Source organism: Cavia porcellus, unplaced genomic scaffold (assembly GCF_034190915.1).
Source record: "Cavia porcellus strain 051 isolate PalLab524CR breed Dunkin Hartley unplaced genomic scaffold, mCavPor4.1 scaffold_29, whole genome shotgun sequence".
NCBI classification, from domain to species: Eukaryota; Metazoa; Chordata; class Mammalia; order Rodentia; family Caviidae; genus Cavia; species Cavia porcellus.
The window spans coordinates 17,957,504-17,982,961 of record NW_026947512.1 but is presented as its reverse complement, the minus strand read 5'-3'; the positions used below and the strand labels follow the sequence as shown (position 1 = coordinate 17,982,961).

General features: G+C 44.0%; 1 protein-coding gene across 1 annotated transcript; it reads right to left on the bottom strand.

Moving 5' to 3' along the window:
• Window positions 1–16,207: 16,207 nt before the first annotated feature.
• Il10 (interleukin 10) lies at window positions 16,208–19,845 on the bottom strand. The gene is made up of 5 exons (NM_001260485.1): window positions 19,612–19,845; window positions 18,697–18,756; window positions 18,282–18,434; window positions 17,261–17,326; window positions 16,208–16,320 (listed from the first exon to the last, which is right to left on the bottom strand). Exons 1-5 carry the CDS (start codon window positions 19,774–19,776, stop codon window positions 16,228–16,230), a joined length of 537 nt encoding a protein of 178 aa, NP_001247414.1. The 5' UTR covers window positions 19,777–19,845; the 3' UTR covers window positions 16,208–16,227.
• Window positions 19,846–25,458: the final 5,613 nt, after the last annotated feature.

Sequence of the window (25,458 nt, the reverse complement as noted above, 5' to 3'; positions counted from 1 at the left end):
TAATAAATGGGGTATTAAGACAGAAATATCCTGTTGGAATGCATACAGAAATATAGACAACATTCTGGCAACTACATCTTTTACAGAATAATTTTTAACTGAAAATTTGTAGTTTAGAGAAATAACCAAAAATATGTTGTTTAGAGAAATAAAGATTTTACAATAGATGTAATATCTGTCTTTACTATGTTTAGAATTATTATGGATTAACACGTAGAATACTTTTATTCTAATGTATCCTAGAAAGATAAGTAGAACTACTGAAGGGGAGTTATAAGAAAGAAAATTTGAGCCTTGTAGTAGAATTCAAAGAACTTGCCAATAACGAGAAATGACACTGGTGGTACACGGAGTGATGAGTCCAATTTTATTGCAAACATCTGTAGGATCATTGTGGGCAGCAGTTAGACAAGAGAACCTTTAAAGATATGACTCAAAATGTCTGATTTTAGGGTCAGGGAAGTTTACTTTTTCGTTGAATTTCAGCTTGTATTCAGTGTCTTTTGTGCTTGCTACTATGGAGGATAGCAGTCTGCATTCATCACTGAACTCAAAGGTGCACAGTCAGGTTTGGGAGACAGGCACAAAGAAACAATTAGAAGGCAGGGCTTTGCAGAGTATCACCAGGTGTCTCCATGTGAGTTCAGAGCCTGGTCTTGTACTGTGGTTGAAGGCTTCACAGAAAAGGAAGGTTTAGAAAAGACCTTGGAGTGTGGGAAAGAGCTGGAGAGGTGTGTCTGCTTCATGCTGGGGGTGGAACACAGGGCCTCATACATGCTAGGCAAATGTTCTCCCACTGAGCTGTACCCCAGGCCCAGGAGTCAACTATAGGAGAATAGGGCTGGTAGCCGGGCCTGGGAGAGGGACAGACATGACCATGGACACAGGCAGGTGCTTCCCCAAAGTCTGCCTCCAAGTCCGCACTTAGCCCTGTAGAGTTCTGATTTCCTTAGGTGAAACCAGGGAGTAAGTCAGGATAGGGACTAGCCCGAGGTCAGTGTCCTGTGCTAAAAGCAAGTAGACTCCTTGCCTCCTGAGCTTCTTCAAATATTTGGAGTTCACTGGATGAGTCAGAGGTGACTCAGCTGCTGAGAAGAAGGATAGGAGTAGGGGAAGCCCCTGGACCTACCTACTGCCCTACAGTTGATAGCCTGAGAATTTAGCTATGTCCTTTGTATCTACTTTTATCTGCCATTAACTGAAAATCCAATTAACAATGACATAAGAGGAAAATGATTATCTCACATAATGAAAATGCTGAGACATTTCTGATCTCGTCATGGTTCCAACGTGGGTGGAGCCCACAAAGTCATCCAAGTCCTATTTCTTTTTTTTTTTTTTTTTTGGTCTTTTTCCTTTTTATCGGTACCGGGAATTGAACTCACGACTGCCTGCTTGCAAGGCAGGCGCTTATGCCACTGAGCTAAATCCCCAGCCCCTATCCAAGTCCTATTTCTTACCATTATTTTGTTGGTTGTCTTCTGTTTGTCTATTCATCCTCTAAGACTTAGTCCTCTAGGTCCCCAGGAGGCTCCTGCGAGTCCAGGCTTTAAATGCCGGTAACATTTAGAGGAAGATAAGAACCTATTTCCTTGCTTCTTCTAAGAGAGAGAAAAATATTTTCCAGTGGTCCTTCAGTCCTAGAGGGATTCAGGCCACACCTCATGTTGTGTTGGCCAAGTGATATCACAGACTTATTCCTAAATCAGTGACTGGACAGGAGAAATAGAGAGGCTCTATTCCCCTGAACCACATTAGTGACTAATACCTGAAAGAAATCAACATTCTTTATCTTAAGAGAACCGGGGACATCAGGCTGCTATACTTCCATCCAAAATAGGATGCTAAGATCTTTAGCTAAGATGGAAACCAGTCAGGGGTGATAGGGCCAGTATCACTTACCTTGCCTGAACTAGGGCCCTGGTCAATTTATGCTCACTGTGCTAGGGGAATGGAGTTGGTTCATTGGTGGGGGCTGAAGGTCTCATGGGGGCAATCGGTTATCAGTTCAACTACAGGGCTGGGATTACAGGTGTGTGGCACCAAGCACAGTAGGAAACAATTTCTCAGTGGTAACTTTCCAACTGTCTGCTGTTCAGGCAGAAGTCTGGGGTCAGTTTTGACTCATGAGCTCCCAGAAGCTCAGGGGATAAGGAACCGGTATGCCAAAGATCTGTGTGTGATTTGCTATTTGTTCCCATTTGGATGTGTCATTGTGTGATGATTCATCTCAGCCAAAAATAGAAGCTTCTTGAGATGAGCGATACCAGGGTTATATGTGGTTAATGCTTGGATATTTGTTATTCTTTTGACGTAAAAGTGACTTCAGCCTGGTAAAATATATTTACAAATATACAGGTCCTTTCATTCATTAGGAAATTCCAATTGTGTTAGGAAATCTTTTCAAAAAATCTAAATGTATTTTCCTCTAAGTTTTAGGAAATCTAGAATGACCATTTCAGGAAATCTAGAATGACTTAATACAGGTGGAAACTGGAATTCACAGACACCCAGGATGCTGAAGCTTCGTTTTCCTTCCTCCTCCATTCACAAATGACTCGATACCTTTATTGTTTTCTTCCTTCTTCTCTGTATTGACTTCTCTTGTGTTGCGAGGCTGTTAGACTTCAGTGTCTTCTTGGATGACTCATTAAAGTGTGACTTTTGAACTCCAAGACTTCCATTATTCCAATGTTGTATTCCTCCATTTCCTTCTCAACCATTTGATCTAATAATTTTAAAGCCCAGATTTTGTCATTGCTCAAAATTGCCCCACCTCCAAAATCTCCTCCTCCAGCTCACTGGCCCCAGCCTCCTCCCTTGGGAGGTTTAGATTCTCCGCTGACCTCATGGCCAAGGACTTCCAACCCCAATCCATGGCTCATTTACATTATCCTTTCTTTCTAAAATCTGTGTTTCCTTTGTCATTCAACTTTGTTTTCCGGTCCATTCTTCCAATCAAGCTTTTATCTATTTCCCTTTCACACTTGTCCTTTGCCCTACTCATGGAGCCAGTCAATTCTGCCTTCCACATGCTCCTCCCATGCTGCCAAGGAATCCTAAGAAAATCACTTCCATCCACCAATGCTTACGCTCACCGGGCTCTGGAAATCTGCTAGATTTCTTGGGAGTTGTTTGCTTTCAAGCATGTCTGCAAGCATCCTTTCCAATCTTCATGTTTTCCTCAAACCTTGCATTCTCTTCTCCTCTTTCCTCTCTTAAAAGAAAATAAAAACTGTATGATGGGAGCAACCTCAACTTCCTGCTGACTGTTCTTCAGGTCAACCTGGTTCACTCTCTCCATCCCTACTCCCTTCCCTTCCTGCTCAGTAGAGGATCTTCTGTGTTGCAAAGGCAGTTCTTTTCTCTGTCTGTATCCTACCACTCCTGCTTTCTAAGAAGCCTGATTTATCTCTTTTCCCATCTCTCCATTTTCCACTGCTTGCCCTGGCCCAAGTTCAGAAAGAACTCTTCCCACCTGTCATATTTTTCTTTTCAGTCCCCATCTCATGCCACCTCACCCATCCCCTCCCCAAATTCACACACTTCCAGATAAATCAACCTGGCTCCATTTGCCACCTGACCTGATGAGCCCCTGCCATCTGATCTTTCTAACTACTCTTGAAACTTTCTTTTCATGTCCTTGGGAAAGAGGACACACTCTCCTGCTATATCTTTCACCACTCAGGCACACTTGAAGGAGGCCCTTTATCAGCCTCTCCTGCTCTGACTTATAAACATGTGCGCTCACCAGGGTTTGATGTGGGTTCTTTTTACTCTATGCTCTTTGCCTTGGACATTGGGTCCTCCTCTGTGTCTCTTATCACCTTTACAATTAATGACTCCTGCAGACTCATTTTTGTACTACATTTCAATATTCACCTGACCACCGTGGTTGTTTTTACTACGAGGTGCCTCCAACTCAGCAGTGCCAATGTAGAAGGTTTTACCTTGCCCTTCAAATCTGCTTCTTCTCTGTCCAGCTACTCTGGAGTTCTTCTTGGCCAGCACCCACTCTTACCTTAGTAACAAATAATGACTGAATATTTAAACTGTCTCTCATTTCATATCTGTTACCATTTCAGTCCAGACCGCCTTTGCCTCTTGTCTGGTTGGAGCAAATGACCCGAGTGGTCTCAAGATGAAAACGTGCCTTCTCTTCTCTGTGTAGTCACTCTAAATGGCTTCTTTTTGTTCTTACTGCTCAGTGTTTCTACCGCAGGGTACCAGCTTTAAATGACAGGGCCCTGCTTGTTTCTCTAAGCCCATCAGAAATCCTTCCTCTCACATTCTGTGACTTATCCTTCAGCTCTTCCAACTGTTTAAATTCCTTCCTACTTTTCAGGCCTCAGAACTTGACATGGGATGGGGAAGCCAGAGGGTCCTGCACAGGCTCGAGCTAAGCTGGATCAGTTCAGATCTACACTTGCTTCACAGACAAGCTCTTTCTAGTTTTTGCAGTTCTAAGGGGTCTTGTGCATCTCTTTCTGCTTCTTGCCACCTTCCTTTTCATTTAGCCTGTTTACACTCATCCTTTGTGTCCAACTGAATGTTCCCTTCTCACGGAAGCCTTTGCCCACCTAGGCTGGCTGCTTTGTTAAATTGTCTACTTCTTATTAATAGAAATCATTGCGAATAGGGTATGACGTCATACTACTATGACCCCAGCTATTTAGGGCACTGAGGTGGGAGGGTCACGAGTTCAAGGACAGCATGGGCTATATAGTGAGTCCAAGACCAGCCTGAACTTTGTAGCAAGTTATAATAAAATTGCATAGTTAATTTGTAATGTCTGTCTCCTGCACAGCTGTTAAATCCATGAGGACAGGAACAATGTCTTTCTCATTTGCTGCTCTTCCCTTAGCACCAAAGATAGTACCTAGAGCATACCAAGTTCTGAATAAATAAATGTGTATCTTCTAAAAACTCTGATTTGGGGAAGTCACGAAGAAGCAAATCTGCTTCTTTTTTGGTTTGGATGTTATCATTGCCAGATGTAAGCATAGAGATTATTCTGTGAAGTGATTAGACCAGCTATTTAGGACCATGGACCAGTCAAATTTACTAACTTAGCCTTGATGGGTAGGATCTGCTAGGATCAGGTTGGGGAATTATGTTCCCTCCTGTAAGTAATCCAGGAAGAGTCTTCCAACAGGCATACCATCTGTTTGACAGGCTGTGGGTTCTTTTATGCTATGGTTTCATAATCTTGCAATGTTTCTTTTTTCCCCTCAAATAAAGGGAGGAAAAAGCAGGGCAATAGGCTGTATTGTCCCTAAAAGACAAAGACATTTAACATCATTTTCCTAAAATGCCCCTTTTATTATCTCCAATTCTCTTGTCAAGTCAGGGGAACATGACAAGCAGACAGGGACCAAAATGTCCAGATAAGTGTTATCTAAGGACACTGAAAATCAGATAGACTGGTATTGTCTGAAGGAGTGACCTTCCTGCCTGTAGGCAAAGTCATCCATTCCTTAAATACAAAGCCAAAAAAAAAAATGGCAAATGATGTTACTGCTCTGGGGTCTAACCTGTAACACCCACTGTTGCAGTGACCCTCTGCTGAGTGATCGTCTAGCTGGCCACCACTGACCCTGCTGGGTGACACTGTAGCTGTGTGCACATCCCTTTGGGGTTATCCTGGGAGGTGCAGAGGTTGTGCAGGCACCCCTATAGGGTGTGGACATGTAGGCAGTGCTGTTGCTGTGTGTACACTACTGTCCCAGCCCCCACTCCCCGCCCCATAACGGATGCTAGGCTGCTCTGCTGGATTTTCCCAATGGCACTGTTAAAGAGTATTCCTGGCTGGTCTGGTGGCCTATACCTGTAATCCCAGCACTCTGGGAGGCTGAGACAGGAAGATTACAAGTTCAAGATCAGCCTGGGCAAATTAGTGACTTAATGATATCCTATCTCAAAATAAAAAACTAAAATAAAAGGTAGGGGGTGTAGCTCAGTGCAAATGTCCTGGGTTCAGATCCCAGTGAGACACAAAGACACAAAGACACACACACACACACACACACACACACACACACACACACATATTCCCCTTGTTGATCTATTTGCACTTCTTGTAGATACATACTCATTTGTAAGTCACAATGAATCCTTTACTTCTCTCTTAACATCTGTTAACAAAACTTACTAAACCTTAGATCTCACCAGCTGTTTTCAAGTATCTTCTTTCTACAACCTACTGTACTACCCCAGCACACATAGGCTGTGGAAGAAACATAGGCTGATTTCTCGAATTTTAGGTTGTTCGCAGACCTTGAACAATAATAACAGAATTGTATGAATAAAATCCAGTGTTGGGTCAAATAATATCTTCTGTACAGTTAGCCTGAAGTATGTGTAATATGTGTGCACATTTGATTGCTCTGAATAATAAGGCGACATCTATGGCAAGCAGTTCACAGGATTTAAACAACTCTACTGACTGTAATTTCACTTAAAAAAATTTTTTTTCACTCAGTCAAAGCACTTCTGAGACCTTCAGGGAATGGCAAATAGGCAGGAAAAAATGACATTTCATTTCTTTCCTTCCCAAGTGCAAGGATGGGTTGTATTGACTTTCTACCCAGAAAAGGTAGCCGGGAAGGAGAGACAATTTAAGGAGAGGCCCTGGTCTAGTGACGGGTACAAGTATCAGGTGGGTCCAGCTGTTTCTCATGATGTTTAATACCTCCCTGTGTATGTATTTGTCCTAACATCAAGGGATAGACCTGTGTTTATCAAGCATTTACTATGTGCCGGCACTTTCCATGGATTCACGGTTTTATTTCTTACAACAACCCTTTGAAGGAATGATTACTCTCCATGTGTCACAGGGATGGGGGAATCGAGGTCATGCAGCTAGGAGATGAGTGGCGGCTCTGGGCTTGGTGCCAATGCCTGTCCACCTGCAGAGGCTGCACATATCATCCCTGTGCTGCGGGGAGACATAGGCTGAGAACTTCTGCTTGGTTCTTCTCCGGTCAGAGTGCCAAGCATTTGTCTGGAAGCTCCAGGCCCTGAAGTAGAGGCAGGCCTGGGTACGCAGGTGGCCAGAAGCCATCTGGAAGGTTGCTGGAACAGACTCCTAGGTACAGCTGAGTGTGGAATGGGCAGGGACCCAGCCAACTGAAGCACTTAGAACCAGGATGAGGGGCCACAGGCTGGAGCAGTGCTCTGAGATCATCTAATTCGGTGGGTTTCAGGCTTTTCACCACAAATACTGTTGCTGTTCATTTTCCCTAGGGAACTCTATGCTAAAATATTTCATCTGCTTAAAATTTTTTAAAGAAAGAATTCTGTTTTCTGGGTTTGTTAATGGGAAGTATCACAGGTGACTACAGAACAGAGCTTTGATGAGAAGGAGATGACCGGTCTTTCCCTGCATAGTGGCTGTTCCTCCATCTAGGCAGGCCAAGGCCCTTTGGAAGGAGCTTGTGCACCCTTCCAGAGGTGCCAGTGATAAATGGATACCTTCCATTAGGTATTTTCACAGTTTGTAAATTGCTCGAGGACCAACCTTCTCCTCCTCAAACTGCCTTCACTTTACTGGCTCTTGGTTGCATCTATTGATCCAGATGTCATTCCCATTTATTATTGAGAAATATGAATCCCAGACAAGCTAAGAAAATCCAGCCACAAAATGAGTTAGTGCCTTTAACTCATTTTGTTGTAAGAAATAAAAGCATGAATCCATGGAAAGTGCCTGGCACATTGCATAATGGAACTCACGTGTCACTGGGGACCAACTGGCCCTTTAGAGATATTGCTGACTGATTAATTCTGCCATCAGTTCTGCAGTTTATAAAACCTTAGAGATCTTCCTGTCGTTTCAGAGGTGGGGTTTACATTCTCATGATCGACTTCCTGTTTCCATGAAGTGCTACATATTTTCCTTCAATCCCCTAACCGTCCAATGTACTCATCCGAGTATTTCAAGGAAAAGATGTCCAAGGGACATGCTTCTTCTGTAGAACCAGCTCAGTCCTTTCTTCTTGCTTTCACTCTGTGACCTCACGCCATGCTTCTAGACTGTACCTCATTCCTGGGATGGGAGAACCTGTTTGCTTTTTATCAGCTTAATTTCTGCCAGTGCCTCCATAGGGTAACCCACTGCCATCAAGGTTACAATGTGTTCCATCTCTGGCCCCACATTCCTTATCTCATCAGCAGTGTCACAGACAGACAGACACACAGACAATCCCCTCATCCACTGTCATCCAAACTCTGGTGCCTGGGGACAGCATGAACACCAGAGGAAGTGAGGTGGCTGATCCTTTTAGAGACTAAATATCATTACCCACTCCATTCACCAAAATCTTCATCCAAACCTCAACTGTGTGCTCCTTGTTTAAAATGCATACCTCCTCTGAGATTCCATTTGGCCCTCATGCCAAAGCTGGCAGCATGGGCTGCCATGAGAAACAGACTTTCTCACAGTTCTGGTGACTGAGAAGTCCAGGGCCCACGGGCCAGCAAGGTAGGTTTCATCCCAAGGCCTCTTCTTTGATTTATAAGTGGCAAGCTCTCCATAATCTTATTGTGTGTTCACATGACCTTTGTCTTGAGTTTACCTGAGGGGTGAAGGTGGGGAAGAGCAAGCTGTTCAGTGTCTCTTCATATAGAAGCACTAATCCAATTATGAAATCATTTCTACCCTTTTAAAATCATCTGACCTCCTCAGATGCCATCACTTTGGGAGATAGGGCTTTAATAGGAATGTGGAGATTGGGGTGGTGAGGGATGGGGGAGGGCCGCAAACACACAGTTCATAGAACCTGGGAAAATATTGGCTAGTTTTCCCAATGAGAAACAGAGGCCCAAGAAAAGTAAATACATTGGAGTAAATTGGAGTAATCCAGAGAGAGTGTGTGACAGAGAGACAGACAGACAGACAGACAGAGAATGAGACAGAGACAGAGACAGAGACAGAGACAGAGAGAACTTGAAGGCTGCTGGTATTGATGAGCTGGTCATGCCCATGGATGCCACCCAGTCCTCTCTTCCCGCTAGTTCTGCAGCACAAAGTTACTTCCTCTTAATTCTTAGAAGGGTGTGGTAGTTTTAAAATGTATGCACAAATTCTTTTATATGCTTCTATTCAGAAAGTGAAAACCTTCTCTTTCCCCTGAACATGGCCTATACTTTCCCATTTCTAATAAGTTTAACGTGGGCAGAAGTGAGGTTTCTTTTTTAAAATTTTATTTTTGTTAGCACATGCTTATGATATATAATTATTCCACTAACTGTGGGAAGTTGGTGCATGTACATAATACATGTTAATTCTTTTTACTTCCTTTTTTCCTTCCCTGCCTCTCTCTCTCTTTTTTGGTCTCCTTTCCATCTGTAAAAGATTGATCTCCTTTTTTTTTTTTTTTTGGTTATCTTTTACTTCATTCTTTAATTACTTATACTTTGGGTTTCTCATATAAAAAGAAACCATGTGATCTTCAAGCATCTGTATCTGATTTATTTTATGTAATATGATGGTCTGAAAGTGTGTCTATTTTCCTACAGATGACTCAAGTTTATCTTCTTTCTTGCAAGGTAGTAAGCCATTGTGTATGGACACCGTATCGTCTCCAATCATTCATCTATTGATGGATGTATGGGCCATTTTCAGATTTAGCTATTATGAGCTGTGCTGTTATAAATAGGAGTTTTCATGTATCATTGTAATATGATATCTTTAACTTTTTTGGGAAGATACTGAGAAGGGGAATGGTTGGGTCAAATGGAATTTGTTTTTAGTATTTTGAGGAATCTCCATACTGATTTTCACAGTGGTTGTGCTAGTCTACATTCTCAGCAACAACGTAGAACCCCCTCACCCCAAAACCTTTATTATTATTTGATTTCTTGATGTTTGCCATTCTTTCTGGAGTAAGATGGAACCTCAGTGTTGTCTTAATTTGTATTTCTCTAATGGTCAGAGATGTTGAACATTTTTTCATGTATTTATAATCATTATCTCTTCCTGTTGAATTTTTCCCTTAAATTGTATGAGCACCACTTAAATTGTGTGCAGTGACCTTCTTTGCCTATTATTATTATTTTTGGCTTAAAGTCCAATTTGTCTGAAAATAGGATAGATGTCCCTGCTTACTTTTGGTCTCTGTTGCACAGAATATTGTTTTTCAACCTTTGATTTTTTTTTTTTTTTTTTTTGTCTTTTTGAGACAGGGTCTCGCCATGCAGTTCAGGCTGGCCTTGAGCTCACTTTGTAGCCCAGGCTGGTCTCAAACTCATGACAATCCTGCTGCCTCAGCCTCCTGAATGCTGGGATTACAGGTGTGAGCCGCCACACCCAGCACTCCCAATCTTGATTTTTAGCCTATGAATTTCTTTTGGGATTAAGTGTGTTTCTTGTATACAGCCTACTGTTGAGTTTGGGTTTTTTGGGATCCAAATGCCAATTTGTGCCTTTTGGTTGGGAAGCTGAGACTATTTGCATTCAAGTTACTACTGAAAGACATTGACTTACTCCTGTCATTGCATTATTTTCCTGTTGTTTATCCTTCTTAAATTTTCTTCTGAGGAACTGAGCAGTAACCTCTACCTGGTATATTTGTTTCACTAGACATTTTGGCATTATGGCTCCATTTTCTCTTTCTAGCATATCCTTGAGAATTTTTTGGTGCATTGCTTTGGTGGTCATGAATTTATTAAGGTGCTATCTGTCATGGAAAGACTTTCTTTCTCCATCAATTTTGAAAGATAGGTTTGCAGAATATGTCTGTGTTGGAAGTTGTTTGCTTTTAGGGGTTGAAACATTCCATTCTAAGCTCTTCCAGCCTTTGAGATTTCTTTTGAGAAGTCAGCTGTAATTATAATGAATTCACCTTTATAATTGATTTATTGCTTTTCTGTAACAGTTTTTAAGATTCTATGTGTTGGACTTCTGATATTTTGACTGTGTTCATGGAGTTCTTTTCTGATCATGGCTATTTAAAATTTATGCTTCACTTACCTGTATGTTAAATTCTTCTTTTATATTTGGAAAGTTTTCTGCTGCTATTTCTGTAAGTAGTTTTTTATGTCATCCATGCTATCTTTTGATTTTTCACTAATTCATATTAATTTTAGATCAGTCTTCCTTGTATGATCTAGAAACCACTGGATCCATTTTCCATGTCTCTTTTTTTTTCAATTATTTTGTTAGTACACAGTGCACGTATTTTACAGTCCACTTGGAAGTGGGTGCATGTTAACTAATACAGCTTGTTTTTGTTACTGTTTCTGCCCTTCCTTCCATCCTCCTCTAGTCTCCTTTTCTCTCTTTCTTCTTTTTTGGACCTGTGCTCTACCCCATCCCTCCTGTCAGTTGGGGTTCCAGACCTCCCCTTTTCCATTCTTACTGATATTATTAAACTTAGTTCATGTTTATGGCATAGAATGTTTGTATTCATCGAGGCCATTAGGATCCTGTACATGGTTTATCTTTATTCTACTTATTTCTCCACTCCCTCTTTCTTACCCTTTGCCCTTGATTCCTTGGATGAGATCATTTCCTTGTCTCCTTCCATCCTTCCTTTATTATTCTCTTTGCCTGTACTTTGTCTTAGAGAATATGGTCACCTGCATACCTTCAAGTTCCGACACCTCCTCACACTGGTCACTTCTGCTGCCCATAGTTTTGATAGAATTTTTGTCCCCTGGATTTCTGTTTGGTACCTTTACATTGACTCTAATTCTCTTTTAAACTGGTCATGAATGTTTTGAATCATTTTATTTAGCTCAGCTAGCTTTTTCTTAGTGCCTTCTGTAAGCTCACTATCAATTTTTCTTTTTTAAGTTCACTATCTATTTATAGTTATATCATCTTTGAACTTGCTGAGCACATTATTGCTTTTTTCTGTCTCATCTTTTGTGGCTTCATATAGTTTAGCTGTTTAGCTTTTGATTTCTTCCCCATCCATGTCCCCTTGATCATCTTTGCTGGAGTTGAGAATTTTGGAGGCATTTTGTTGCCTTATTTGCTCATGTTCTTATTTGTTGTTCTTCTGAGGGTTGCAGATCAATTAAAGTAGAAACACTTTGTTGCTAGTTGCTAGTCTCTTTAGTTAGTGACTGCCATCCAGTGATGCACTGTGGGCGTGGCTAACTGTAGGCTTTGTGTCTGCCCCAAGGTCTGACCACCTCTATTATTTTGAGAAGGAAGGGTACAGTGTAATTGGCTCAGCACCAGGTTCTCTGGAAACAAGCTGCAGTATTGTTGACAAATCATATAGTGGCATATAGTAAAAACCAACTAATAGCAAGCAATATTCCACTCTGGCAGTAGCAATTAAATCAACAACAGTAATAGAGTCAAAGACAAACTGTACATTGACATACCATTAAAACCAATAAAAACTACCATGCTACCACCCTTAATAACAGAAAAGAGATCCATAATAATACAGATACAAAAACAAATCAAATATTGACTTACAGTAAATATCTACTAAATGAAACAACTCTATCACCATTAAAAATACAAAATAATTCAACAATAACAGTACAGTGTTAACTAAATATCTAAAGATTAATAAAGCTTAACAGTAATACTGGTAAAGACAAAGGGTGAAGAAAGGAAAAATGAGAGAAGTAAAATTTGAAAAACAACAGAAAGAATGGAAGGAGAAGAGAGGTGAGCCCAGTCCTGCCCTCAAGCAAGCTCAGCCCTGGCCGTCATTTTCACGGCAACCCCACTGGAGGCCTGCAGGGCCTTGGTGTTATGCTTCCAGACCTGCAGGAACTGAGGTGGCATGTTTGCTGTTTTCAACAGCTAAATCTGGGGGTCATCAATAGACAATTAATTCAAAAGGAGGAAGAACTCTTTTGCTGTACTCAGTTCTTCATTCTCCATGTATCCATATAACCAAGCCATATCAATGCTTTTTGTGTTTCTAAAAATCTAATGGGTTGAAGAATTTGAGAGAAATGAATAAAATATTATGAGACAAATGAAAGTGGATATGTAAACAAAATAAAGCACAGTGGACAGGCCATCTACTAAAATCCACATCTCTAGAAATCACATTTTTTTTTCTTTTTTAAAAATTGAGACAGTGTCTCACTTCATTGCCTAGACCGGTCAAAAACGCTGGGACTCAAGAGAGTTTTGTGCTTCAACCTCCTAAATAGCTGGAACTATAGGCATGCGACAGTATGACCCAGAGATATGTCTCAAGTTTTAGTCAGATGTAACAGAAAAACATTAGAAAAGAAGATGATGCAGTAATTTAGATGCATGGGAATTTAGTACAATCACTAGGATCAGGAATTCTGCCATTTAATAGCTGGCCAAAGGTGAATTATATAACTTATTTTCATATGTGGAGATATTCATAACTAATATCACTTAATTTTACATGATAATAAATGTGCTAATATATACCAAAGACTTAGTAAGGTAGTTGGCAAGTAATGTTAGTTAATATTCACGTTATTATTAACATAAATAATACTCTACTAGAACATTAACATTAGGGACGCCTGCAGCGTGTCCCTGTCTCTTGCTGGGTGTTACTACACACAGCAAAAATAAAGAGCAAGAGACAAAATGGTGGTGCAGTGGGGACTTGGGTTGATCAGTTGTTCACAGGGAATGAAAGGCCATCAGGTGGCCAGAGCCTTGACATTTATTGATTGAGGAAGATGGTGAGGGGATTATTGAATTCCAGAGGGCAGTGGTGGTCTTATGCTGACAAGGGTTTTTATGTTGATGAGCACCGTGAGGAGAGGGAGCAGTTGACCAGGGAGTTTGTCCTTTCCCCAGGGTCAAAGATTGTTCTTATTACTACTCATCTCAAGGAACCAGAACGTGTTCAGCTGATGCAGCTTGGCCTAGGGTGTCACAGCGTCACAGACTGTTGAGATCTCAACTGTGACCAGAAGCTCGTAGAATTACATTTCTGCATACCGTATTCAGCTCTCATGGCAAGGCACTAGACCTCGGAGAAGCCTTAGTCACAACTTAATTATGAAATTATTTCTCCCGAAGTTATATAGTCCTTGATACACTGGTACATAGAAGAAACAGTTGATAAGTAGTATGGAACTGTGATATGCCTTGAGATTCATTTTTATCAACTCGTGAGGTGTCAAGACTTGGATTCAAATAGTAGTTCAAAAAACTTGAACTTCAAACTGATTGGTAGAATGTTAGATCATTGAGGCCAATAAAACGAAAGTAGTCCTGAAAAATACTCTCATGTTTCTGAACTTACTGAGAAAACGAATTCCTGTAGGAAACAGTAAGGATAATATCATATACTATGCCTGATAGTATACTTGGTTTATACCTACAAATGAACATACACCTACAAACTCAAGGTAAGCGCTCAGTAAAGTACAGCTGTGGTTAGCACTGGTTTTCCAGATGTTTCTGTTTGAGATGCCCATGTCCCTTGAGTGAATCGCTGCCCTCCCATGGGCATTTGTGTGCACTGCCTTGCAGTGAGCCCTCTGGGCTGAGGAACTCGTGACCTTTTCTGAACATAGAGTGCTTCTGTCTCTTCCTCCTCATCTTCTGAATTAAGCCTCCATTCTTAACTTTAACCTTTCATCTCTGAATTTCAACTTTGATGCTTCCCACTTCCTTCCTATGGTTACTTTAATCGAAGTGAGTCAGGTTTTACTGAAAAAATGACCACAAGCAGTCAGCTCCCACCAGCCCCTGGCCAGTGCAGTCTTCGAGTGTGAGAGGGAGTGGTGTTTACTCAGCCCATCCCTTTCCCCTTCGCTTCCAAGTTACAGGGCTCTGAGTAGGGCCTCCCCAGCCACCATGTCCCCCTCAACAGGCTGCAGTCAGAAGCCAGTCTTATTTGTCTGGTGGCTCAGGGAGAGGACAAAAAGAGTGACTGCTCGAGTCCTTGAGTGTCTCATTGAGTGGACCAATTTGTCTGTATTCTATTCCCTTAGACCTGGTCCGGTTGCTCCTGATCTCAGCTCAGTGAGGACTTGATAGGAGATTTAGGCTGCGATTACCATCTTTGTTCAGTAGGACCTTCTCCTAATATGGAAGTCATACTTGCCCTTTCTCTTAACAATCAAGTTAACCTAGACAAACCTATATTCATGCTCTGGATCTTTTGAAAACAAAACCAAAACAAACAACCCCTACAAACTAACAAACAAACAGTAAAATCCATTCCTTTCCTAGCTGTCTGATTTTTGTATGTGCAGAATCACCTTTTGTAACCTTAAAATTCAACATGATCAACCAGGAATAGGGGTGCACACCTAAAATCCCAGCACTCTGAGAGGCTGATGTAGGAAGATCACAAGTTTGAAGCCATCCTGGGCAATTTAGCTGCTTAGAAAAAAAAAATCAGCATGATCTTTAAGGAAGTAGGTTATGTCTTAAAGGATGGAGTTGTGGGGAAATCATGGCTGTTCGCTATGGGCTTTGAAAAAGGAATCCAGATTAGGTTTGGAGCTTCCTCTGTCTCCTGGAGAGCCCTGGCTTCCTTTCTCTGGAATGTAGGAAACATTTTCCCAATCTCTTCTGTCTCTTGGAAGCTTTGAGGGGACACTTTTAGTCATATGGGAGTCAAAGGACACACAACATGATTTGAATAAAAGTTCATTTATTTTTTCATAGTTAAAATCTGCTATGAAGACAGACAACATAACATTCCCAGAGGAATTGAATTAACTTCTCGTTAAAACTGAGTTCTATTAGAACCAAATTTAGGCTACTATAAATAACACTTGAGCCACAGCTTTCAAGAATGAAGTGGTTGGAGGATGAGGTCAGGGGAATCCCTCTGAGCCACTGGATAGACAAACATCAAAGGAGCTCTCTGGTTTCTCTTCCTAAGAGGGAGAGGGTCTGCAGCACTCTGGGAGCTCCATGCCCAGACACTAGAGAAATTAGAGGGAGGTCATAGAAAATAGCTCACCAGCTAGAAAGGATGGTCCTGCCTGGAATGGAAGCTTTAGTCAGCTCCCTGAGGAACATTTTTTTCCCTTATATAAATTAAAATTTCTTTTAAAACACTCAAGTACCATAGGGTGATTCTCCTATGAAACAGCTTAAAACAGGTGAAAATAATAAATACTGAAAACATTATATTATCAGGCTTCTTTCTAAATAGTTCACAGAGAAGCTCAGTAAATAAATAGGAATGAGTAATAAATATTCTAGGAGAGAGGTACAATGGGATTTCCCAAGGAGCTAGTTCAGGTAGCTCAGAATCCTGGATTGGATTTTGAAGTTCTCCAAGTTAGGACCGAGGTCTAGTTTGTTAATTTCCTTGTCATGTAGGCTTCTATGTAGTTGATGAAGATGTCAAACTCACTCATGGCTTTGTAGACGCCTTTCTCTTGGAGCTGTGTAGGGAAATAAACACACTGTTGGCAGTCTGTCAGAGAGTCAAGGGACAGTCTTGCCCTCCGATGTTGGGAAGTAAATTGTGGGAACCTAAAGAGGCACAGCGTTAAGCACAACCAGCAGTAGGAGGAGCATATAGTGTACGCTGTCACCCTCTAAATGTGCCGTCTCAACATTTTTAAAGGTCATGTGTTCATTCTGTGCTTATGCAGAATTTGATGAAAAGATACTGGAGGAAGCAGTTTGAAAGCGAAACAGGGAACCTTTTTTATGTTTATCCTCTCCCAACAGTCTGAGCAGCCTCTGCCGTGGCACTGTGGCCCACTGTCAGGAGACTCCTGCCCCATGATGTCGGAGCTGCTCAGTGTCTGTCCCTGACCTATGAAAGGTACATAAACCACAAGGCTTCTGGGAAATTAGGTATAGGAGTTCACAGGCCATTGGAAGTGTGAAACCCCACTTGCTATGGGAAGTTGGTATTCTCAGGTACCTTTGGAGGGGCGGATGGAAAATGAGCCTTAACTAATTCTAGGTAAGTGGGAATTCTGCTTCTTGATCATTCTGAGTTTGGGCGAGTCTAGACTGAACCCCAGATGGGTCTGCGTGTGCTCATGCACGTGTCAGCTTCCTGCACGTGCGGGTTCAGCTTGGACTCCCAACAAGCACTTTCTGTACTTTCTGTTTCCTTTGTCACTCTCCCCGTGCCTGGCTCACTGACTAGGCCAAAAGCCTGCAAAGGCAAGGAGCAGTCATTTAGAAACCCCAAAGACACTTCACAGAAAGCAAGTAGACTGGAGACGGCAGCTCCTCATTGGCTAAGGGGTCACACCATTTCTCAGGTTCCCACACTCTGTCTCAGTGCAGGACAGGCCTGCCGAGCACCTGTCACCCTCTGTCCTCTGGGGAGTGGGCTGAGAATCTGCCACCATTCGTGCTTACCTTATTAAACGTATTTTTCACCTGCTCCACCGCCTTGCTCTTGTTTTCACAGGGAAGAAATCGATGCTGCACAAGGAAAGAGAAAGTATCAGTGACCCTGGCTCCTGGCTTTCCTTTTCATGGCACTTGGGAGAGACAAGCTGGTAGTAGGAAGCGGGGCCCAATTCATCCAGAATGCCTGTCCCTATCCCCTTCCAGGGAGAACTGAGCCCAGCCAGATCCTCACTACTACCCAGAGGACAGAGAGGAAACAGTCAAAGATGTGAAATGTCTGTCTCTTGGTGCCACTTAGGGAGATGGCAAGGTTTGGATGAGAACCTGGCTCTTGGCTTCCCCTCCCAAAAGCCCTACTGCCTTTTTGTCTCTGTTCTCATTTAATCTCAAGGACCACTGTTAAGCATCTGGGGAATGGAGACACAGTCTCAGCGACGGGACAAAGCCTCATGCAGAGCCCTGTTCTGGAAGCAGACACCAATTGACTTTCGGATTTCTTAGCGAGAGCAGAAGAGCACTGGCAGTCATTGATGGAGAAGTCAATCATCTGGGGCAGTTACTCATGGATACACTCTAGGTACCGGAGACCGTGACCCTTCTGAGACCCCAGGGACCATCATGTCAGCTGGGTGTTCTCCCTCATGGTGCTGCTTTCCAAGAAGTGTGAACAGGTGAGTGGTGTACCCTCCTCTACCTGGGAGCCCCAGCTCCCAGTCCAGGACCTGGGTCCAGAGGTGAGGGCGCTCTGGGCCCCTTTCACAAAGAGAGAGGGGAGTCGTTAATAACCCACAAATGACTCACAAATAACAGGAAAGCTATGTGCAAATCTTCACATGTAAATGCCTGGCAGCCACCCCCACCCCTGCTTAGAGAGAAATGAGCAAGAAATCAGACTCTGGCGCCCTTCTGAATTCACAGCCAGCCCTGATGGCCTCGGTCTGTGTGCACCTTTGGCTTTGCCTGGCCCTGCTGGGTATGGGAGATAGATACTGAGGACAGCAAGTGAAAGACGTAGTTTGCTACTCACACAGCGTCGCAGCCGCAGCCTGAGGGTCTTCAGCTTTTCCCCCAGGGAGCTTACATGTTCCTTGATGTCTGGGTCATGATTTTCTGCCTTGGGCATCACCTCCACTAGATAAAACTGGATCATCTCTGACAAGGCTTGGCAACCCAGGTAACCCTGAGGACAGGAGCCAAAGTGACAGTGAGGATGAGCAGCTACCGTGACAGGGACACCCTTGTTCCCAGGGACCCTTCTTAGCCAGCTGCTTCCCCAGGACAGAGGCGCTAACCCCTGGGTGTAGGCTATGTGCTGAGTTAAGGTCTTCCCATTCCCACTTCTCCTTTTCAGATCAGAGGAAGCAGACCAGCTCCTTGCAGTCAGAAGCAGCCTCCCTTCCCTAGTCACACTGTGTATTCCCCCCACCCCAGCCCAGGCTCACCTTAAAATCCTCCAGCAATGACTTGTTTAACAGCACGTTGTCCAGCTGATCCTGTGTTTGCTGTGAGAACAAAAGGCAAGTGAGCTGGAGGTTTGGGGGAAATCCCTGAAGCATGTGTCTTTCGGATGCCCTTTTTTGTATACTTTTTTGATTTGTAATCCCTGTTGCCCTGGCCCAGGAATCAAAAGGAGAGTTTTAAGAGGATGCAGTGTGCTGCAATCAGTAGTTAAATCATGTCCACTACTTGGGACAAAGTTATTTAAGAAATCTGGCCAATTTGGATGAGAAGGCAGAAACCTGACTCAGTCCTGGTCTTCTTTCTGCAAAGCCACTTCAGGCTTGAAGGAGCCACCCATGCCAGCCCTCCGGTCCTTAAGCTCCTCTGCATGGCTGGCTCTCTGCATTGCTTTTTCCTGTTGTGGACGTCCAGCTCCAGCACCAAGAGTACTCTGGGGAGGGGAGCTCCTCACAGAGCCAGTTTCCCCATGCATTGTGCTGCCCTAAACCTCAGTATTTCTGGCCTGGACACTCTCCAAGAAAAGGCAATGCATGTTTTCCTGCCACATGATAAGGGGGAGAATCTTCTCCTCCAATCAGACCTGTCTTCATTTCTCTCAGCCAATAAAGTACCAAACTCCAAGGAATCCTACAGAAAGCTTCTGAGCATAGGTGAGGCAGTGCATTTATCTTGTAGGCAGATTTTCCTGCACATTTGCTGCATAATCCCAGTTTAGCTTAATACACTAATCTTCTGTCTTAATCTGGGTCTCTCTTAAGAATTTAAATCTGAGGGAGATGAGTGTAGGAATTGAGGGGGAAGAGGAGGAAGGAAAGAAAAATTTTTATAGCTTCAAAAGGATGCCCAGTGCAGGTAGTGCCAGGATGGAATAAAGGGCAGGAGGGTGCGATACTCACAAAGAAAGTCTTCACCCTGCCAAAGGCAGCTCGGAGCTCTCGAAGCATGTGGGGCAGGCCGGCTGGGAAGTGGGCACAGCTGTCCTCAGACTGGGTGTTCGTGCCTTGGCTGGCCTTGACCCCGGCCAGTAAGACCAGGCAACATAGCAGCGCTGAGCTGGGCATGGCGGAACTCTGCCTCCTTCTTCGAGGCTGCCTTGTGGTTTGGTTTTGCAAGAGCAAGCCCCTGATGTATAGACCTTCTCTCTCATGTCCCCCTTTTATATTGTGGCTCAGTGAGGCCTCCCCATTGATGAAGCCACAGGCTCAGATTTCCTGGCAAGGTTTTTTTTTTTTTTTTTTTTTTACTTAAGCCCCTCCCTTCCCTAGACCTCTCCAATTTTGCATTCGTTGAAGTTAAATTTTAAGATTTTTGCATCGTAAGCAAAAAGACTCAAAAATGAACTTCTGCATTAGTATAGCTATTTTTAGACTGGGCTATACCTCTCTCTCTCTCTTTAAAGTAATTTTTTCAGCTTCTCAATTAAAAAAAAAGTTGATTTCCTGGGGAGAACAGCTGTTTGTACGCAGAGGCCTACAGCTGTAAGTTCCAATCTCGTGCTCCTAGGTCACAGTGACGTGGACACACTGGCCATCCCAGGACGTCCTGGGATTGAGAAATCATTAGGTCTCCCCTTGACCTATGTGGAGTACCAAAGAATTCTGCTTGCTGACTGGGAAAGTCACCTTAGTTCTCTGGGACTCAGTTTCCTCAAGGTGAAATAATGGGTGGGTTAAATATCCTCAAAGCTCCCTTCTAGTTCTTTCATTTTATGTTCCAGGACTGTCCCTTGAAGACACTGGCTCCTGACAGAACAGGCAGGGTCAGAGATGGCCTCTAGCTCCTTCTAGGACGGGACCTCATTGCGGTTCCCAGGTTCAAGCTTCTACCTCCTCCACTCTCCCGGCTGGGGTAGTTAGGAAGCAGCAGCTCCACTCTCCAGATGCTATGTCACCTGGCTGCCGGGGGAGGGCAGTGCCCTGCTCTTCACAGTCTCACTGGGTGAACCAAATGGGACTTTTGGTTTCTTCAGCTTCTGTGTCTGGAGCCTGTAGCTTGAGCTTGTAGGTTGAGGAGGAGGTCAAAGTAGAAATAAGGAAATCCAGCCAGGATTCCCAGAAGGCTGGATGAAAGGGCCTTTTCTGTCTTCTTCTCTGTCCTTCTCCTCTTCCCAAAGAAGTCCTCGGAATGCAGGCTCGGGTTAGCACGTGTGCGTGTGTATGCCTGGTGGGCCTCCGGGTGGGCTTGGGGTGTAGGAGGGTCACTTGACCTTCAGTTAGGGAGCACTGGCACTGGGAGTTCAGGATTTGTGCAGGTACTGAGAAAGTTTCTGGGGTTCTTTGATTGTGCCTAACCCTCCTCCCCTCCCTACTGCTGCCTCTGGGTCTTCTCCCACCACTCCAGTTTAGAGAATCAATGGGACTCTCTGGCCTGGGTTTGCCACTTTATATTTAGGTCAAGTCACTTGTCCTCCCTGCATGTTTTCCATCTGACCCAAAGGAGCAATGGTACCTGTCCTCTTGCCTGCCAAGGGGCTTTGTGCTTAAGTAGCAAGTGGACCTAAGTGGAGTGCAGCCCACAGTGTCTGTGATTTCCTCACTTTCCTGCATGACACTGGGCCTCTCTACTGCCACTGGAGGAGACTGTAGTGCCAGGGCGAGGGTGCAGAGCTACCCCCTGGGTCCAGCCAGTCTAGAGTGAGCAGGAGGGAGAGGTAAGAGGGTCAAGGCCCATCTGTGAACTCACCTGCTGTGCCGATTTGTGGATCAGGAGTTGAGCACTGTGGCCTTTCCTCCCAACACTTTGGGTAATGTTGGTGCCAAACAGTTGCCAAGGGGAAAAGAGCTTTCCAGAAACTGGAATGGTGCTAAATTCAGAATTGCTGTTTCTACCGGGTTCAAGAACGGTGGGCTGAATTCTATAGTCTGCAACCAGGGATAACCCCAGGGCTGGAGTTCTCCCCACTTCTGTCTTTCTCATTTCTCCTTGGCTTCTGGCTTTCCTGGGCTGTGTCAGCCACACTTGGCAGGACCTGGATGTTTTGGGGTAGTTGCAGCTCTTCAGATCACCAGCTTGTGGTCTGAATCCTAGGTGAGGTTATGCTGTGAGGTTTTCCCTCATTCAGGTAGACTCGTCCTCCCCATGGCTTCCCTGTGATGCCCTTTGCTCACCCCATTGTGAAATCTACAGCTTTTCTTCACTGTCATTCACGTGAATTCTTTGTCTTGCCCAATCAGCCACAAGCTCCTTGAAGAGGATGTTGTCTTACTAATCCTTGAGTACCTGGCAGGCAGCCCTGAGTCTGACCCACAGGAGGTGCCCGTTGCATTTGGGATTTGCATAGCAGAATGCTCTGCGAGCCTGACTAGGGCAAGGGATGGACCATCACAAAGGCTGGTGCCGGGCACAGGCAAGCACTCAGAGGAGCAAAGAGGACTTCGGGAGGACAGGCAGCACTTCTTGATTCTTACATTTCCTTCTTATAATTCAAGGTATATATGAAAACACACACGTATATCACAATGGTGGGGAGAAGGGAGCGGGGTAAAAGCAATTTTTGTATTTCTTTAATTTATTACTCATTAAATAGGGTAAGTTGAGGATTTGACTTCTTAGTTTGCCATGAAATTATCTCTGCCATTTATCCAGACAATTTTCTCCAGCCATTTGTGAGTAGTTGATTCTTTCCCCCCACTGACTTGAAGTCTTTGTTTATTATCACCCTAGAATTTCATAATCTCAATGGTTAGACATACCCCCAGGGAAGTTCCTTGATGCAAGTCCTTATTTAACCAGTGGAGATACTCTCTCTGCTGTAATACATCTCCTAGATATCATGAGATAGGTACACACACTTAAAATTAAGTGAAGACTGTGTGCTTTTATAAAATAACAAGACAGGGCCAGGGATTTAGCTCAGCAGTGTAAGCACCTGCTTGGCAAGGGCTAGGTTGTGAGTTCAATCCCTGGTACCAAAGAGGAAAAAAAAAAACCCAAACAAACAAACAAACAAACGGAAGTTAAAACAACAAATAAAACAACAGGACAGGGAATTTGCGTGGTCTGAGGCCGTGTGCTAGCACAGGTGATGCCTATATCTCAATGGTACAAGCAAATCTCTTCATCTGAAAGTCCACTGGGATGCACTGGGGAAAGTTTCAAACCTCCAAGCCATACCCAAGAGACATACGTGCCAGCAACTGCGTTTTAAGGGTTTGAGTTTGGGTGTCAGTAGAAGGGAGGAACTATGCAGGGGAGGAAGTGAGGGAGTGTGTTGCTGATGGATGTGTGTTCACCTACTGTCGTTTGTTCCTGTGAGTTCAAGAGGACACAGTCACTGCTCATCAGATTGTGAATTCCCTGAGAGCAAATTGCTTGAGTTTGACCTCCAGTTCAGGTGCCTAGCAAGTGTCTAGTAAATGCTTATGAAGTTGAATATTAATCAAACTTTCCAGCGGAAACACAGTGGGAAATCAGAAAAAGGTTAAGAGGAACAAAGTTTTCTTGTGTCCCACTCCAAAATATTCCCTGATATCTGACTCCAGCTGCAAGTGAAAGAAAATCTTACTATGCATGGCATTAAAAAGGAAGAGAAGTCCGGAAGCTGGCAGTCTAGGGCTGGTATTATATTCTTATGTCAGCCAGGACCTGTGTTTTCTTCCCTCCAAAATGTCAGAAAGAGGGGAAGTGACGAGGTCCCAGTCCTAAGCCACATCAGCCCAGGAAATCCTAATAATCTGTTGGGAGGCTCCAAGCAGTAAGTTTCATCATTTTAACTACAAAAGAATCAGGCAGCTAAAAACTCTGTGTGTGTGTGTGTGTGTGTGTGTATGTGTGTGTGTGTGTGTATGGTAGGAATGGATTTTTGGATTTTATCTATGGTGCATAAGATCTTACAAGGAATCCACTTTCATATTTGGAAAAATGGCAGTCCTCTTGTTATGGCAGCCCTGAGCCTTGCTGCAGCTCTGCACCTGTCTCCTGAGTGGAGAACAGGCCGAGTGCCCTGGCAGGTGGCACTGGAGCTGCAAAGTGTAGGCTAAGGAGTCCAGGCTTGCGGGACTCTGGGCTCAGCCAGCTTACCCAGAAATGGGGTCAGTATGGGGAGCCAGCAGGTCAGGGATGTGGGCAGGGAAGGTGGGATTGTGGTGTTGCGTTCACCTGGGGGAATGGGAACAGCTGTGCCGATGCAGAATGTTTTGGAGGCTCAGCTCCTTCTGCCATTAGTAGTTATTTTTTAAAGCCTGATAATGGAAGTTTCATTTCTTGTTATCTAGGGCAGTTAGTGTGTAAAATAGTTTTGCTATCTTGAAATAGCTAGTATTCCCTTGAGTGACCTTCCTTAGCTCCCTGGGCACTGACTTTCTTGGGGATTTTGCTACAACAGACCCCATGAGCATCACACACAGGAAGTGTGGCTGGGTGGGGGCCTGGAGAGAGGGCTCTGAGGGCAGTGCCCTCCTCTGGGCTCCTCTGGCTTTGGCCTGGTGCCTGGGGTACTTCAGAAAGGAGTGGTGGGTCGGAAATTTGAGAGGAGCCTGAGCTGGAGGTAGCCCCTAGGTCAAATCTAGCAAGGGTTGTGCAAACTGGATTGGGTGCCCTTCCAGGGATGGTGGCTGTCAGACACTGCAAACCACAGCAGAAGGGCTGATCTTCCCACAGCCAATGCGGAATTCCCCTTTGTGCAACTGTGACACCAAATCAAGCAACTTGGATTTTCTTCTGGGGACAAGCCACTGTGCTGTGTAACTTCTTGTATGAGGAATTTAGCGTCTCAGAGCCTGGACACTGTTTCTGCTATCGCTAAGGCCGCACGGAATCACTCTGGGCACCTGAGCCTGTAGTGCTGATGAAGCTTTTGAAGGCAGAAGTGTTCCCCTGGTGGGGTTCACTTCGCCTGGCATTAAAACCTGACGTATGCAGCAGGGTTGGCTCTGTGAACTTGGAACCTTTGCACTCACACAGAGTCCTGGATTGGAAAGGCCCTTGCTCTGTCCTCCTTGTCTTGAAGTTCTTAATAACTGTTGACCAAAATGCCCCTACTGTCTTCACTTTGCACCAGGCCCCGGGGTCACTTCGGTGACTGAATCTGAGACTGAGGTCGTCATCATCTCTGCTTGGTATCCCCTTCATCTGGTGCTCCCTGATTCAGCAAATGTCATCTAATGCTAGACATAATTTGTTGGTTCTTTCTCCCTGTCTATGTCAAATCTATTACCGGATTCCCAGAATTTTCTACACAGAGGCTTCTTCAGGGTACTCACTGCTCTCAATCTTTGTCTTCACCAGCAATGGCTGCTTCAAATTCTATCTTATCTCTCCTGGACTAAAAAAATATTAGTTGAGCTTCTGATATCCGTTCTCTGCTGTCTCCACACCGCAGTTGGAGTCGAACACCAAACTGGCTACCCCTGTCCCACTTAAACCTTTCAGCAGAGCTTCCCAATTTCCTGTTTAGGAGGCCTTTTTTCACCTGACCATGCCAACTGCTTTTTCTTCAACTCCAGCCCTCTTCACTTCCCTCTGTAATCTCGCCTCACTGCTTTTGTTTCTTTTCTTCAAATGATTCATGCTTTCTCTCTACTACCACAGGACCTTTGTGTGTTTCATTCTCCCTTTTTTGCTAACTCCCTCTCTTCGCCCTTTGGTTTTCAGTTTAGATGCTATTTCTGCAGATGGATTCTTTACTGAGTCCTTGGTCCAAGTCAGGCCTTCTGGGCATATCATTTCAGAAAACTTTGTTTGTTTTCCTTTTGCCTCTCTTCCTTCCTTCTTTTCTCTTTCTTTCCTTTTTTTCTCCCTACCTC